Genomic DNA, 18,332 nt, shown 5'->3' with positions numbered 1-18,332 from the left:
AGTGTGATTATGTGACAGTCCTCTGAGGATTAATTTTAGATCTGACAGTGTTTAACCTTTTTATTAGTGATGAGGGAGAAATGTAGAATCATTAATGATAAAAGGATGCAGATGACAACAGGGCTAGTGCCATGGTAAGTAGTGATCAGAGAAGAGCTAAGGGATCTTGAAAGCTGGAGTGCAAGAAAGCACTGTATATACTGACACAGAAACAAAGACGTGCATCCAGCCTAAAGAAACACTGTCAAGAAAACAGTGATTGAAAAAGACTTGGATGCTATGCTTTTGATGTTACATTAGAAGTATCAGAAACAGGCGGAATACTTCGAATTATTATAATGTCATTGGAATACCTTATTCAGCTCATGTAGCATCACAACTCATGAAGGACAACAGACTTGAGGGATTTCAGAAGAAGAACTGTGTTGAACCATTAACTGTTTGGAAAGACACCTTTAAAACTCCTTGTATCTGCCATGAGAAACTAATAGATCAAATTTACAGGTCTGGGCCTGAAAGCATGTTACTGCTTATTACAGAGAGCAGTTGTTTAGTAATTGAGGGGACCCACTGAGTAGCAGACCACTAGAAAACCAAGCTTGAATGATTAAACAAATTCAGGTTGAGAATTAGGTAGAGCCAAATTAGGTACAGATGCCCGCCCTGCTCCAGAAAGGAGTGACGCATTTTGGTTTTGGGAAAACCTTAAGGGTTGAAATTGGATGTTCCTTTGATACAGATAGTCTCGATGTGCTATGGGAGCTGATGTCATTTTGAGGCCATTCTTAATATCCAGTGAGTGATTCGAGTGACTGGGAGGCTTGACAAACAGGAAGCAAATTTATTCCTGTCTTAAAGAAGGGCAAGGAAGAAGACCCTTGGAGCTACAGGCTAGTCAGCCTCACCTTGATACTTAGGAAGGTGATGCAACTGGAATCCTGGAAACCATTACCAGACACATGAAGGATAAAAGCATCATCGGGAGCAGTCAGCATGAATTCACCAAGGGAAGTCATGCTTGACCAACTTTATGTTCTGTTCAATGTTTTCATTAATGATCTGGGTGATGGGGCAGGATGCACACGCAGCACGTTTGCAGATGACACAAAACTGAGAGGGGTGGCTGATACGCTGAGTGTAAAACCGAGTGGGTTGTGCTGCCATTCAGAGGAACCTTGTAAGGTTGAAGAATGGTCTGACAGGGACCTCTTGCAGTTCAACAAGGAGCAGTGCAAAGCAGCTTTGCAGAAGAGAACCTGGGGGTCTTGATGGGCCTTAAGTTGAACTTGAGCCAGCAGTGTGCCCTTGCCACAGAGAAGGCTAGTAGTACCTCAGACCATTACCAGCAGTTGGAGAGAGGTGATCCTTCCCCTCTAATGCGCATTGGTGAGACCATACTTGCAGTACTGAGTCCATTTCTGGTCATCCCAGTACAGGAGAGACATTGACATACTGGAGAGAGTTCAGTAAAGGGCAACATGTGTGATGAAGTTCCTGGAGCGTTTCTGCTATGAGGAGAGGCTGAGAGAGCTGGGACTGTTCAGCCTGGAGAAGGAAAGGCTCAGGGGGATCTCATCAATATCTATAAATACATGAAGGGAGGATGCAGAGGCAATGGAGCCAGGCTCTTTTCAGTGGTGCCCAGTGCCAGGACAAGAGGCAATCGGCACAAACTGTAGCACAAGAGGCTCCCTCAGAACATCAGGAAACATGTCTGTGCTGTGCAGGTGATCAAGCACTGGCATAGGCTGCCCAGAGAGGCTGTGAAGTCTCCTCCTTGGACCTACTCAGGAGCCACCTGGTTGTGGTCCTGAGCAGCCTGCTCTGGGTCAGTGGTCTCCAAAGTCTTTTGATTACACATTGTAGCAGTAAAATGTTTTTAGGCATGCAACTCTAATATGTTTATATTTAGTTATAATTTGTATACATGTACTACTGTGTTTGAAGGTCTGGTTCTAAGTTGAGCTTGATGCTGATAATTTCAAAAAAGTTTGGTCATGTTCTTGTCAGATGTGATTAGGTTATCATTGTTTTTGCCATGTAACATGGCTGACAAAGAGCTTGTACTAAGGAGAAATGTCAGCTGTGCCATTTTCTTGTTGTTTGGTTGTGAATGCTTTATTGTTATTATCTTCAGTCTTCAGTTTCTTTATAGAAATGTTTTGAAGCCACTTGCCCATTTTGTGAAGATTAGTTAAAACTAGATAATAAAATCCATAAATGCACTTAACCTGGCACACATGAACTGCAATATGTTGCAATATGTTGAAAGTGAATGAGCAAATGCAGGTGGCACAGTCACCCCCTCTACATTGTGGAGCACCCACTATTCCTCCAGGACACCTTGATGCAGAAGGTGGTATGTGACCATCTGATATATGGACCAAGTGAGGGTGCCAGTGTCAATCTGTATGTTAAATAGTAATAAACCTTCATTTCTTTCTTATTTTTGAGATAAAACACAAATATATGTAGAAGTTCCAGTATTTTCTTTCCACACCCTGATGGACTGTCATTCACACTCCCTGGTGTGCACCCCACATTGCAGACCACTGCTATAGGTGATCCTGTTTGGGGTGAGGGACACAAGATGACCTCCAGCGGTCCCTTCCAATTTTAGCCCTTCTGCATTTCTGTGATTCCAGAGTCTAAAAGTGCTGAGAAGTATTTTACAGATACATTTCAGTCAGTACCAAGTTTGAGATGATGATGTGGTTACAATTAGACTATTCTATCTAAAAGTTTAAAAAAAAAAAAAAAGTCCCAGAAATGGTAAACAGATAAACGTCATGGGGAAAAATCCACACATGACTTATTTTGTTGAACTCTTTCAAGTTAGTCTTACCAAATAATACTTCACTTTTCCAAGCTGTTTTGGTTGTAGCCTATCATTCTTGGCTCCAAACAGAGCAGAGAAGCTGCAGGATGTGCATAGGTTAGGCTGACTGAGAACAGAATAGGGGATGGCTGCAGTCCATGATCTGATGTGATGGTAGGAGAAATACCAAATTCTACCCATGAACTAAATTGGGAGCTGAAACCTGAAATGATGCTCGAGTAGATTATGAAAGAGGAGACTGCAGTTAGCTCACTAACTCTGACATCTCTATGATTTAAAACATCTAAAATCTGTGATTGCATATGTTGCTGAAAGATGTACTCTAGTTCAGGTAGGAATTAATTATTTTAAGTCCTGAGGTCTGCACTGTAAGTTGGGTTAGACAGGGTGATGACAGATTCATGTGTGAATGTCTCGCATCCAGCTGAATTATCCTTGTACTTGAACTGCGTTGGCACTTGACACAGTTCCTAGCAACCTTTGAATACTTTAGACCTATCAGCCAACTCAAAAAATAAAGGCCAAACAACTTTCGTTAAGATTCTTGAACACTTACATAATATACATTTAAATAAGGAGAAATTTGTTCTAAAAGCTCAGCTGTTCGTTGTTTTCTCTGCAATTAAGTAGAAGGTAAACTACAAAGGATTCCTGAAAAATGCTTGTAAAACTATATGTGTACACATTGTATGTAACAGGTTATCTAATATTACCAAGATACTATAATAGTAAGTGGGCACTCCCAACCAATTAAGAAGAAAACTCTGAGCTAATATAACCTGTCACAAATCAGAGATAATGTCCTAATATATACTGTTTGGAGACACAAGCATACAACCTTTGGCTTTATTAGATTATCCTATCCTGAAGTGGACTTTGGCAACCTTCCCAATTGAGTAATGTACTGAAGTCCCATGAATATCAGATCCTTTTCCCAAAGGAGCAGAGATGTTTATCCCAGTGTTAAGACCTGGGCAAAACATCCTTTTCATCAGGCCTGGAGCAGGAATTAGTAGAAAGCAAAATAATTTGAATCAAAGTGACTATCATTGTATTTGCTATTACTTGGGTACTGCAGTCACTCATGTAGAATAGAACAGAATAGTCTGGTTCGAAGGGACCTTTGAAGATCATCCAGTCCAACTCCATCCTCATCACTTCAGGGCTAACCAAAGGTTAAAGCATATTAATGAGGGCATTGTCCAAACCTATCTTGAACACCGAGAAGTGGGGGGCATCAACCACCTCACTAGGAAGCCTGTTCCAGTGTTCGACCACCCTCGCGGTAAAGAAATTTTTCCTAATGTCCAGTCTGAACTTCCCCGGACACAGTTTTTCCATACGTCCTGTCATTGTTGACCAGGGAGAAGAGACCGACACCTCCCTCTCCACTTCATCTCCTTGGGAAGCTGCAGACAGCAATGAGGTTGCCTCTTAGACTCCTTTTCTTCAGCCTAGACAACCCAAGTGTCCTTTGCTGAATTGCTTGCTGTTGCTGATTGTCTAATGCTCCAGCCTATCTAGATCCCTCCTCAAGGCCTCTCATCCCTCCAGAGAGTCAGCAGCACCTCCCAGTTTAGTGTCATCAGCAAACTTGCTGAGGATGCATTCCACTTCTGCATCCAGACCACTGATAAAACATGAAGATCATTGCAGACGTGAAATGGTTTCCACAAGGTTAGAAAGCATCGAGCTTTGTGTGGCCTTGATTTGTCTTTTTGTTGCGGTACAACGTTTAAGTGAGTTTAGTACCGACGTAATCCTCTTATGAACAAGAATTGGAAGTAATTATTTCATCCAGACAGCATAGTGGTAGTGCTCTGTTCTGTGTGGGAGGTTCAAGAGTTCACTCCTTGGGTCACGTAAGCTTGGGCAGGTCAGTGTTACAGCTAGTTACAGTAGTGCTGCTTTAATACTCTCAAATATGGGCCTCTTTTATAGTTGATCAGGCCTTGTGAAAATGTCAGAGGTTTCTAAAATTAATTATTTCATCTCCTTCTGGCAAGAGGTTATAGACGTGATGAATGAAATAAAGTGTAATTTATTGCAAGAGATAATGACTAAAAATGAGGGGGAAAAAGCGGTAGCTAACTAACTACATTTAAAAATAGAAGGTTATTTATACTTGTAGCACAGGGAAAGCCTGTTGTGCTGCCTGAATTTAACAAGCAGACCTGGGATTCAGCCTTGGCTCTGCTAACGACTGGAGGCGTTATTGATGTAGTGAACTAATTACCCGTGTGATGAAGTTGCCTGCTGGAGGTTTTTGACTGCTTCATCACTGTGGCACCTCCTACAGGTTAATTCATTGAGCAGCACAGGTAAGGCATCCAGATGGAGGTCCTGCTCTCTTTTCATCCAGACACAAAGAGTTGTACTGACAGCAGTAACTAAACAGAGATGAATATTTTCCTGAATTATTGATCAAGTAGCTAGAGATATATCATAGAACTAAATGGTTTGGGATGCAGCTGTAGCCGTTCATAGGCACTGCAAGGTAAAAAAGCATACACAGTGGCTTTGAAAAGAAAAACAAAATGAGCAATAGCCTTTCTCACCTGAAGGGAAGCCCCCAGATAAAATGAGGAAAAGTACAACAGAAAACCTCTAGATAAAAAAATAAGGTGAAAAGGAGAGGGCAATGCTTTGATTGGCAGGCAGGGCAGGGGCTGTGTGGGCTTCACGGTTTTAGTTCTATGTATGAAATCATTCTATGACATTTGTTCTCAAATGTCTCAGTACACACATTAAAAATGAGAACATAAACAGCTCTTTTCATTAGGTGATAAACTCTTTCACTATATTTTTAAGGAAAAGTACCATTTGTAATATAATAACCAATGGAATGCATACCAAGGTATCCTGTCTGTTTGCATCTGTCCTGTCTATTTATGAGGTAGAACATAAACTTCAGCATATTCTGTCCAAATTTGGACTTTTGATATCTGAAGCAGAGGAAATGTAAAGTATGCATTATTAGTTTTATGAAAGTATTTTAAGGTTGTAGAACCCCTTATACAGAAATGCGTCCTGTTTGGGGTCTTTTTGACTGCATTATAAATCAGGAGCCTCTGAGACCAGCAGGGCTAATGCTGCCTTTGTTCTTTACTTAAAACTGGAAGTGTGTTGTAAATGGTCTGGATTTCTCATCCAAGCTTAATACGCTGTTATCTAACAGGATGCATTAAGTGTTCTGTTACAACTGCAGAACTCATCAAGCAAATGGAAAGATTACCCATGAAATCAAGCTTCAAACTTTTATTTTCTCACAATCAATGGGAAAGTAATGCTCGTTGGATTTATAATGATATTGAGATTGACTGCTTAAATCCTTTTTAAAGTTCAAAGCTTGAAACAGATTGTGTGTACAAGCAAACCACAGTAGAGTTTTTAAGCAGGGGCTTGTGATAAAGAAGTGAAATTGGGTTTGACTGAAATGGCCCATCAGTCCCATATGGGTTTAGCGGGAAGATTTCAGGCTCAAAAAGACAGTGCTTTGGAGAAGCATCAAGCATTGGTTTCACATCACCTGAGATTGCTCTGTGGAGGCTGTCTTCTGGGAGACATAAAGACAAGAGGCTCATTAAAAATAAGCAGCACCAGGGAGGGTGATTGAGCTTCAAGTACACTTGTGGTTTTTTAGCTTGAAGAGTTTAAAGGTGAAAATACATTTTAAAAGCTCAACTGGCAGATGAGGAGAATGCTGTCTGTCAGCTTTCTCAATGAAATGCCTTTATATAGAGATAAATACCATAGTATAGTGGTTTTTTTTGACAACAGGAAAAAAATACAACCAAAAAACTTGCTCAGCTCAGAATGTCCTGATGGTTGGATGAAATGATAGTTAATCTCTCAGCTATTGTCTTCAGTCCTACTGGCTGGTAAACTCAGAGCCAACATTAACCTTCTGAAAAGTTCGGGAAGCTGGAGAAGAAATCTTGGGTTTCACTTCAAGGGTAATCTGCGGTGCGCTAGCTATCTAGTGGTATCTTAAAGTTTGCTTTAGACCCCTCAATTTAGAGCTGAACTTTTACTTATTCCAAGACTCTGAGCCACTTTGCACATCTGTATTTATTGATCTTAGAAAAACAATAATACTGAGCTTTAAAATGAGAGCTTAGTTTACTCTCTGCTTGCCCTGATGTAAGCTGGCACACTGTGCTGTTCATGGGTACAGTTACAGTAGTTAGCAACTTTCCTTTTTCTTGTAGTTTCATGGCATGAAAATTAGCTGAAAGCTGATTTGTGTGTGAAAACAACTGTGTCTTTTGACAAATCCACAGACAAAAGAACAGTGGCTGCTTACCATGTTGCTTGTTCTTGCCTTCCTCTAAGCACATCCATTACAACGTTATCACCTGGTAGTTGGAGAAAAACTTTTGGGGGAATAATTGAATTGTATATTAATGTCTAATCAAGAACCACGATGTTGGATTTTAGTAATTCCATGAGAAAAACAGTGCTATTTTTCAAAATTATTAAAAAGTACCTTAGTGGAAATCAGAGTGTGCTGGGATCAGGATCTTGCTGGCTGTGTGCATGGAATGGCCGATGGTGGTGGGGCCGGCCTAGGTCAGGCTCATTGCCCACAGCTCTTGGGTGGAAGAGGCCTGGAAAGGCCTGTCTGCCTCACAGGCTGAAAATCTAGCACAGCATTTCCTGAACGGATATTAGGGAATGGTCTGGTGTGGTCTCATAATCAGTCTTGATGATTGTATGTTACTTAGGTTATGCTGTGTTTCCATTAAGGTGAAGCGTAGGGGTGAGGAGACCCTTTACGATGATGGGTCTTGGATGCGAGGCCTGCATTTCAATCCCTTCCTCCCAGCTCCCAGCTGGGAACAAGGAAAAAAAACAAAACATAAAAACCAGAAAGACTGAATATCCCCACCCTGTTCCTTCCTTCCTTTTAAGTTGCATTTTATTTCATCTCAGATTTTCCAGTATGTATGTTTCTTTCTTGAATCTCACCTGTGCAGTTTTGTATTGTTTCCTGCTTTGTACAGTTTGGTTTTGTTTCCCAAGTGCCTTCCCCCTCCCTTCCTCTTCCCCTCTCGTGGGCAAAGCCTTCATGGGCAGCTCTACCGTGCTGCATTGTAATGGTGTACAAAGCTGTGCTTAAGTGAGGTAAGCAGTTCTTCAGGTAACCAGTTACCAAAGCACAATTAATATGGAGCTACTGAAAGCAAAAAACTTTATTTTGTATTGTTGAAGTTTGCCCATCTTCAACAGATCGGTACAACTGCTTTACGTTGCGTCATGTGTTTTACTATGGTTTTTCAAAACAGAGATGTAATTTCCAATCCATTAAGAGGTACAGCATGTTAACTTGTCAGAAGACAGTGTTACCTTCTGCATATATTACTGCAGTATGTACATCTGTTTCCCACCCTCCCAGTATGGCCTTGCTCTTCTCCATTCTAAGTAAATGGGGAAAAAATAGCACTGCCAGACCTCTCTCCTGCAGAGCATCTCCTTGCTTTGACAACCTAGATGACTGAATGCTTTCACATGTTTCATAAATATGAGGCCTTGTGCAATCCTAGAAGGTAGCGATAAAATAAATTAAGTGAATATGATGGTATAAACTATTTGAAAGTTCAGTTGCATTTTTGTTTTTCTCAGGAAGCTTATTCCAGCACCACAGTATCTTTTGAATTTTTAATTCTATTTAAAGTATGAGAAAAGGTTTCTTTTTTCAGTTACTTGTAGGTCAAAGGTTTAAGCTGAAACATTTCAGGGAGGTTATACAAGTGACTTCTATGTTTTGTAGCATAATTTAGTCATGTATTTGTAATAAACAGCATGCAAAACATATGGGAAGTCTGCCTTTTATTTATTCATCTTGGTAGTGGCTTTGACCACAGTCCAGAATTTCTGCAGGTTTCCAAAGCACATGTACATGACCCATCTCCCTTTCGAAACCAGTGTGCCCAGTTTGCTCATTTTAATAAGCTACACGTATTTGTGGCTTAAGTATATATGTTACAAATTGAACTTCTAATTGTTCTCGAAAAGCTATTTCAAAGTACTTATTTAATATTCTGTGGAATCTTTTTTTTATGAGGTATCTTTCTTAGAATTTGTCATAGTGATATTTCTTACACGTATAAAGTGGATTTTCTGATCAGGAGCTTGATTTAAACATTAGATTAATAATCAAAAAGCTATAAAATAGTCTATATAAAAGGGAATTAAAACATAAAAATTAAAATAAGTAATTGATTTATCCACAGCTGCCGCAGTTCCTTTGTACAAGGAATATCTCTTTTAGTATTAACATGGCTTGGACTAGAAGAGCAGCTAGTAGTTCTAATGCTCAGAATAACATCCATCCTTATTAATAAAGCATAAAATCCAAATGACTTTTGCAAACATACTTGTTTTAATAATACCTTTTGAACAAAGGTTTTCTAAATATATTTCTAAACAATACTATTCTTTCTTTATCAGATTGATTGTTTGATAATTTATTTTGGTAGACATTTTCTAATTCTTGACAGCTGCAACAGGGATATAGTTCATGTATGGGAGCATGCACGTGCACTTACCAACATAAGCCATAGCATACATTAAGAAAAGCTATCAATAATATTGGAAAAATAAATATCCTGACATTAAAAAAAATGCCAGAAATAAGTTTGCTCACTAAATGGTAATTTGCACCCATTTTCCCATGGGCCTCATAAATATTCAGTGACATAAAAACAGCACAATCATATCGATATTCTTTGCTTGCATGAGATAGGTGGTAATTATTTTAGGAGCATTATATTCAATATTTTGTCCTTTATCCTTAGTGAGTGGTGTCTGTTCCTATGTCTTGGTATGTAAAATGAGTTTAAACGTGCATTTTGAGAGGAAATTGTTCTGCGTTTCAGGGCTTTTCCATAAAGAGTCTGGGAGTCCCTGTTTTGAATTCTCAATATCTGTTAGGCAAGTGTACTTTCGTAGAAAATGTTTAATTTGGCTAAACTTGGGCGGGTTTCCAGGGGAAGTTAGAACTGACAGATGTCTTCCTTAAAATGCAACTTTGCTGCAGTAACCTGTGTCACCAAAACTGAAATGGTTTTGGAGATGTTTGTGTTGATTCAGTTGCTGTCAGGTAAGTGGAGGGAGAAGAGAGAGAACAATTGTAAATGTTTTATGAACATACGTCAAGTTCTTGAAGTCTCATAAAATAGCAACTTTAAGTGTTTATCTGAAACTTTTTTTTTTCCTGTATCCTGTCATTACCTGCAATACTGTGGAAATTGGGTCCATGAATTCGGGAGTCTCAAAAATTCTTCAGCCACCTTTTGCACGTATCTTAGCACAATTTAGAATCATTTTCCATCTGTTATTCTCCCTTATGCCCAGAGTTAATACCTGGTCTTTCTTAGTTGCAAAATACATCCTTTTACCTCATCATCTTTGCTCTAGCTCATGAGATTTTTTTCCTCTGCCTTTTCCAAAACCCATTCTGAGCACAGCCACAATTAGAAAAGCTCTTTAAATTGTAAAATATGCTTCTTCTGGTTCTCCCCCCTTCCCCCTACACATACATGTTTTTTCCAACTCCCTGGCCAGTAATTGGATAGCAGCATTGTTTTACAGCTCCAAACGCTTGCCTTTAGTATCAGGCCAAAGCTCGGTGTGCTTCGAGAGGACGTAAATGTTCCGTTTTAAAAGGGATTGTTTCCGCAGTGGAAAGCTGCGTGGCACAGCCTGTCCAGGATACTCCTGTGGCTCTGTGGCACTGCAGATATGTGGCAGCCCTGTGTGCATGCTAGGGGCATGCAAAGACGGGTTGGTGCTCCTAGATATCTCTGAGCTAGCATGTCTGGAAAGTCCTTTTAATGTGTAATGCTATAACTGTTGAAAGGACAGGTAGAGCCTTTTTTTTTTTTCTTTTGTGAGGATCAACCCACAAAGCAGATTGCAGGCAGGTCGTTTTATCCAGTTTTTAATAACTTCTTAAAAGCTGCTGTTTGCGTAGCTGTAGTTATTTTACTTGGAGCTTTATGGGCTCAACCATTTATTGATTTCACAGAGGTGAACAGTTTTGTGTTGGACAATTTTTGTCTTCACCCTATCTTTGACAAAATTAATGCAGCAGATGAGGCCTGTTGTACAGGTTTATAGATAGGATTTTCAGTTTCTTATGTGAAAAATTGTCCCGATTCCTACCCTTGCTTTCTGTGTTAGCCAGTCTATAATTTAGACTGACACTTTATTTTCCACTTCAGGATTTCTTGTCCACCTCCGAAGGAGCTGTTTTTTTCCCTCTGGTTTGATGGTTCGACATTTAGGGGCCCGGGTCCTTCTGCTCCTACTCCTGCGTTTCTCCCAACAGCTTTAACTGTCAAGATGTGATAACATGCCTGAATGCCATGGTTGCCCCAAAATCTGCAACTCCAAAAATGCAAAAGGAAACATGAGGCAGCATCACCATCATTTTCTTGTGCAACGTTCGCTAGGTGTCCCTGCTTGGCAGGGGCATTGGACCAGATGATCTCCAGGGGTCCCTTCCAACCTCGACCAACCTGTGATTCTGTGATACCTAAGCAGGGAGTCCCAAACCAAATGTCTTGGGGCTGAAAGCTGACGCATTCACAGTTTAGTCATGCTTATTGGCTGTGTTTTGTCACATTTTTCAGTTCTTTGCCTGTTGGTCTGCCTTGGTGTGTTACCCAGGTAGCGCTTGGTCGCTTGCCGTTGGGTGCGCGGGTGTTCACCAGGACAGGAGGTGATGCTGCAGGCTGAGGGGTGGCCAATTCACCGGTGTGGCACCAGCTCTGCTCGTCATGCACAGGAAGAGAAGATCCATTGCTGTGTAGGAGATTAATCGCCTAACAGGAGATTAATCCTTCACTTCTCAGTCAGAATCCCTGGATACTGCATGTGTTTGAGACACCCAGCTCTCTAATCAGATTTCAAAACCTTTAATTCAGCTTCAGAGAATAGCGGCGTTGTACTTAGAGTATATCGACCTAAACACATTGCCAGTATTAAAACACAGAAGCAACAGAATTTGTAATGCTTATAAAATGAGATGAAGTAGAATACAAATAAAATGATTCAGTAAACTCAACTTCTGAGGTCACCTATTATACAACAGAATTCATGGTACTCCAGCAGACCAGAAGCCATAGCTTTCTTGCCCTTTTTTTTTTATGGCAATCTAAAAACAGTCGTGTCTGGCTTAGTAGGCATATGCTAGTAGCACTTAATACTAATAAACATTACAAGTTTCAGCACTTCTACATTTGGCAGCAAATTTTTCATAGAAACTTCAAATTGATCTGACATCTTTGCAGTACGTAAGACCAACAGAAATAAAGAAGTGTCCAGAATAACTTGAACTTTTTTCTATATTAGTTTTTGTCACTTAACCCATATTCTTTAAGAATGCTTCATAACACATATCTTATTTATACTTTGTAACACACAGAGTACTTTGAATTAAACTTGATTCACATTAGGAAAAATATTGTATGTTCTTATACCATTTAATTAGCTGTTTTCATCTTAAATTATTTTCCTGGTTGAAGCTCATCAAGTTTTCAAGATATAAAGTAATTTAACCCTATAAAAATAGAAACATACAAAAATGACTACGTTTGGATTTTGGTGTAGTTATGTTGAACTGGCTTCAGTGATAGTTAAAGGATGATTGCATTTGAAAGAACAGTAGGTTGTAATAGGTTGTGTTGCATCATGTACATTCATCAGTTCAGTTCCTCCTAGGAATCAAAAAATACCTATAAAACAGAGAATAAGCCAAAAGGATCTTCACAGGCTACATATCTCCTGGGTTAGTTGTAAATATTTCAGTCAGTCTAAAAATCATCCTTTAAAATACAGTTTTGTTATCCAAAGTGTAATGACAGTGTAACGTGCAGGGAAATTGCTTAGCTTGATTAAATGGTATAGCAGACAATATGTATTTTGATTGGTAAAATAAATTCTAATAATTAGCAAAAAAAAAAAAAAAAGAAAGAAGATTTTCCGAAGTATTCTAATTAATTAACAACAATCGCCTCTTTTGGCAGTAGCTTGTGTTTCAAAGCAGTGCAAACCATGGGGGACATTAAAAACCTTTGATAATTCTTCAGATTTTACTGTCCCTATGTGGTTAATGTTGTATGAATTTGAAGCCTTGTGCAATAAGAGCACGGTGACTAACAAATAGGCAAAGCACTGCAGAAGAAAGCAGGAGGGCACAAGTAGATGCAAACGTAGGGTGTGCAAATGCTTTGGCTGATTTGGAAACAAATTAGTTTCATTTGTAAGGGAGTAAAAGTGAGAGTCAGCACCTTCAGGAGGAGACATCAGCTATTTGAACTTGGTGATTACTCTGTTGTTGCCTGGCTAAACTGGCTAAGCTTTGTTGTTGTTGTTCCAGGTAGATTTTCTGTGTTGCTTTTAGTTTAGTCTATAAACTTATCTATAGGTACTTCCAACACTATACCTAACCATGTATACTAACTTAATCTACAAAACACTTTCCAAAAAGTCATGACTGTGCAAAGCCTTCATTAGTATTCATCTTCTCCTTGGCTTGGCACCTGTGACATTCCAGATTGTATGTACGTTGATCAATCCATTTTGATTACCGGTGGTAATTCTTGTTGTTATAGTTCGGTTGGTAGTCGTGGGTGCAAGTGGCCTAGGAACAGAAGGAGGAGTTCAAAAGTTCCTCCAAAACTCTTCCTGGAGCAGATGTGAAGATTAGATACCTGTTTTGAGGGAGCTCTAAGGTAGTAAATTCACAAATGTTTGAAGGATGTAAATGGCAAAGACGAAAAAAAAAAAAAGAAAAAAAAAAAAAGAAATCCTGACAGTGATTGAGCTATAAACTCACAGGAGAAGGGAAGAAAAACAAGTGATGAGAAACACTTTGTGTTGATAGACAAATATCCAGACAAGTAGCATTTTCCCATCATCCATAGTTCTATTTATCTGTGGTTTTGACATCTGTGTAACTAGCGAGGGGGGAGAAGCCTTTAATAACCATATGGGATCACAAACCCTTCCCTTTTTTCCACTATTGCACATTTTGCAGCACTTGGCTCAGATTTTGGGTTTGACCAAGAAAATACATTACACTTTTTTATGGCTTCTTAGTGTGATGTAATGAAATAAGGGAGCTTTTATGTAAATTCGCCAGCCCTGTGTTTGAACTGTGAACCCAAATCTATGCTTGATTAAATTAAGGTATATGTTTTTTTGCAAAGCTTGACTATGTTGTGCTCTGTATAACTTGGTATTTATTTATGGCATAGTATCATTTGCAAAACCTTTGCAAGGAAACTACCTTTTTCTTCACCTGTGGTTTGATTGTTTTTGTTTTATAAAAAACACAAGTCTGTCTGCAAAAACTTAAATTTTGCCTTTATGTCTGAAACTTACCCTGTGGCACATTTTAACTGTATCAAGTACAATTTATGCAGGCATGAGAACAACTGTGCGAATGGCTGCCCAAAAGTCTAACCCTTCCCCCTGGAAATGTTCCAGATGTCACTCGATGCACTATAAACATACCTATTTTATTTCTGAATTGGTTTCATATCAGGAGAGAGACAATTTCTGTCTGTTCTTACCGTTGAGGTGAAGTGTCAGAGTGTAGAGCTGCAAGTTCCTTCCCGGGTTTTCCATTCCCAGTGGGCTCACTAATTGAAACCCGTGCACCTGCACGAGTACGGAAAGGCAGTAGCCAGAGGTGCTAATTTCCCTGACATACCTCAAGCTAGTGAAGACTTGCTATAGAAAGACGTTTTAGAACAGAGCACGGTATAGGATGACCTGTATCCAGGCTGACAGGGCAAATGGGATACGTTTATAAAATTAATTCCCATTAAAGATTATATGCGTGCTGAGTGCTTGTCATAAATGTCAAATGTAGTCGAGGAGTGTCTGTTAGGAAGGCTGGGCTTCAGTTAGGTGAAGGTTGTCGGGTAAAATGATATTTTGGTTTACGTTATCGAGCTTTCCTGATCAGGTACCCTCCAATGCCGTTTATGCTCTAGGAAACTTTTGGTTTGCAAAGTCTTTTTTAAAGCTAGATTTTGTCTGTTTCCTATTTTAATAAGACTTGGCAAGACTAAGCCTGCTGTTTGTGTGGACAGATAGCAAGATGATGAATAACCCTGAAGTTTAGTTTTGTTTGAACAGCTGCAGTATTTACTTTAATATGGGCTGAAAGATCCATGACTAGGGTTATATTTGTTTTCCTGAATAGGAAAGATGTCATTCTTCACTGGAGTGAAACATCAAAGAATACACAGAAAACAGGGTATTGTAACCCTGTGTTAGTCTGCAGCTAGGGGAGAAAAATTCGGGAAAGCTGGGCAAGTTTCCACGTGTACCAAAGGAAAAAAGCAAAGTTTCTCTGTGTTCTTGTGGGTAACGTTAGATTCCAGTGCTCTAAATTCTTGAGATTAGATTCATCCTTGCCCTAGTCTGGGATAATGTGAGCTCTTGTAACGTGTTATTCTTTTCTAAATTACTTAGAAGAGAATGGGGAAATGAGGAAATAATGCTGTTTTCTTTCAGAGTTTGAGTCTGTGCATAGATTGGTGTTTTGAGATGGATGTGCTGCATTGTCCCCAAGGTGCTGCTAATCCCACAAGAGCCCGGAGTGGCTCCTGTTTGCAGCACAACGCGATACACCTGGGAGCCTTCCCTTCCTTGAAAACCAACATAAAGGAATGGGAGCTGATGTCTCTCTACTTAGGTTTTTCTTCTAAAATGTAGATTCTCAGACATGCGATAGTTTGTTTTTCCTGAAGAATGCTAATCATTCCGTCTTCTAATGTTCTGAGTTTGATTGCTTTTTATTTTGCTGGTTTGGTTTTGATACCTGATGTTTCTATCTTGGGAGAAAATTTCTTCACAGTTCTAAGTTTAGTCTTTCACCCTTGAGATTTTTTTTTTCACGGCAAAAGGTTTTATACCCTCTCAGAAAGTGATGGTTAATAAATATATGATTGTTTTTATTAAAGGATATTAAAAAAATTACACAACCTGTATTGAATTCTGTTGAATTTGTTAGGATGAGATTCATAATCTGTTACCTGCATGCCTTGTTAAATTTTTATCTATGTGTTTGTTTCACAGGATGCTGTACTTTTGATGAGCCGTTTAGCTCCTGTGGCTATAGTCAGTCGGATGATGATGATCTTAACTGGGATCAGGTGAACACGCTGATAAAGCCCTCCTCAGATCAATGGATGCCATCTGGTTGGTCTTTTATTTTACTTTTTTTTTCTCTCTTTGATATTAGCTTATGCATTTACTCAGCATTTCTTGATAGTATTATTATTAGAATGTTACTTTGCCAAAATGTGTTTAATTGCAATACCTAAGTCTTCAGAGTGAATTTTATGAGGGATATTCTGCAATGCAAAGGTTTTCTTTTGCTGTGCGGTTTCTAGCATAAAGGTTAGAAAGTAGAAAGAGAAACCTGGCGTCATCAGGGAAGGCAGAAAGAATACAAAATGATGCTGTGAAAATGAAGATGAAGCAGTACTACAACCAGGCAGACAGGACTATGTAACAGGAAGACCTGAAGTGAGAGAGAAGACAAAGATGACCTAAGGCATTTTTGTTGGAAGAGATACTCAGCAAACTCTACTCTGAAAAGAAATGGAGAGTGAAAAAGGAGTGAGAGAAAAAAGAGAGGATAGATATCCCAGAACAAAGTGTCTCGAAATATTGTGCATGTTCTGTTTTAAAGATAGTAGTGATGCTATTACTTGATACACTTTGTGTACTGCATATAGGTGAACCTAATTCCACAGCAACATCCCTTGCGTTCTGCTGAACTATAAACTTCTGGTATTCTGGTAATACACTTTCCTTTATCACTTCAATCACATAAATACACAAAAATCTGACCACAGTTTTAAAAATACTCAGTGTAAAATTTATCAATTATTCTTTTTTTTCCAGATTTTAGCTGGATATATTAAGAGTTCCCCCCGTGTACTAGGGCTGATCTCCAGGATATCTCCTGGGGGCTGATTGCATCTAGCCCAGCTCAGAATCTTCCTTTGCTTTTAAAGGCTGAGCCTCCTGTGACTATTGTCACCCAAAAATAGCCAAAACAAAAAGACCACTTCCTAAAATCTGATCATAGCATCATGGGACTTCTCCATTAGCCTTATAATTTTGTATAAATACACCCAGAATGCTTAAAAACCTTGCAGATGGATGTGATGGATGTGCTAGTGTTTCATTAGTATGTTTCAATTAGTTCTTTAAAGCACCTGTAGTGTAGTTTGGGGTTTACATAAAATCCCTTTAATAGTTGTATTTCCCAAGAAAATGTTCCTCCCATATTTTTGAGAAAGTGAATTAGGAGAAGAACAATGTAGAACTTTAGGAGTGACTGTATAAACAAAACCTGAACATGTGCACTCATCCCTAGTATACTAATACATACACTAATCTATGATATGCACTAATGAGCCTTAGATAGAATTCACTTTTAAAAATCCTCTTAGCAGTCTTCATTGTAGATTTTTCACCATTGCCCTGTGTTGTGGACAACATCATGTCCAAGTTCTCTCAAGCAAAGGTGAGACTCCACTTGAAGAGAAATGTTCGGTTTGCCTGCACTTGGTCATCATGCTAGACTGAGTTCATCATCACAGATAAAGAAGGATTTTGCAGATTCCTTCTGAAGTGGGCTCTTGTCCAGTGGACTTGGCACAGACTGCTAATTTTTTTCTGGACTATTTCAGTGCTTATTACTGTCTCTCAAGCTGGAGTTCATACACATGGCTTATCAGTCATCTTGGCTTGCAGTACAAGCTATACATTCTTTTTCTCAATCACACCACTGGAAATTCTCTTTCTGTTCCAATTTTCATTCACTCGTTACTTTCCCCACTTGGATTTTGCGGAAGAGGTTGTCAGTATATGTTGCTTAGTCTTCTTGGCAGATGGAGGAGGTTCAACTCTATGTGCTTTTCTGAGATGATCAAAGACTTTAAGATTTTCTTTTTCTTTTTTTTTTTTTTCTCCAGGGCAAGAGTCCAGACAAAGTAGGGACTGGTATTTTTGTGGAAGGAAAATGATATCTATGTAATTTTATTTATCAGATGTCACATGGCTTGTATTTGTCTTCCTGCGTTTTTATCAGAAAACTAAAATAACATTCTGGTGATCAAGTAGAAAGATATTAAATTTGAAAGTAAACTATATTTAGAGTTTAGGGAGTTTTACTTCTGCCCATAAAGGAACTGAAATATGCTTTGGGGGTCTTGGGTCAGAAGATGAACGCGTTAGTCTGAGGAGGGTTGTTGATATTGGTGCCTTAAAAGGTCAAAAATGTCTTTGAGAAGGAAAGAAATGTTCTTTTTTTTTTTTTTTTTTTTTTTTTTGCAAACGAGAAGCAGTGGGTCTAAGGGCACAATTCAGCCAAGTGGTATCTAATTTCTCTCTTCATTTCATTCAGGCATTTTTTTCCTGTTCTTGTTCAAATCATCGTCTTAATGATTTTAAT

The 18,332-nt window shown here is 39.1% G+C and overlaps 1 protein-coding gene across 5 annotated transcripts in view; it reads left to right on the top strand.

The window, feature by feature from the left end:
* The window catches only part of PTPRM (protein tyrosine phosphatase receptor type M), a 476,211-nt gene that overhangs the window by 96,848 nt on the left and 361,031 nt on the right, over window positions 1-18,332 (top strand). For all 5 annotated transcript variants that reach the window (XM_050708960.1, XM_035564162.2, XM_035564160.2 and 2 more), the window contains exon 2: window positions 15,941-16,063. In XM_050708960.1, the coding sequence (XP_050564917.1) occupies window positions 15,941-16,063 (123 nt within the window). The remainder of the gene's footprint in view (window positions 1-15,940; window positions 16,064-18,332) is intronic.

This window comes from Cygnus atratus, chromosome 2, assembly GCF_013377495.2.
Source record: "Cygnus atratus isolate AKBS03 ecotype Queensland, Australia chromosome 2, CAtr_DNAZoo_HiC_assembly, whole genome shotgun sequence".
NCBI classification, from domain to species: Eukaryota; Metazoa; Chordata; class Aves; order Anseriformes; family Anatidae; genus Cygnus; species Cygnus atratus.
This window is presented reverse-complemented; position numbering and strand designations above follow the sequence as displayed.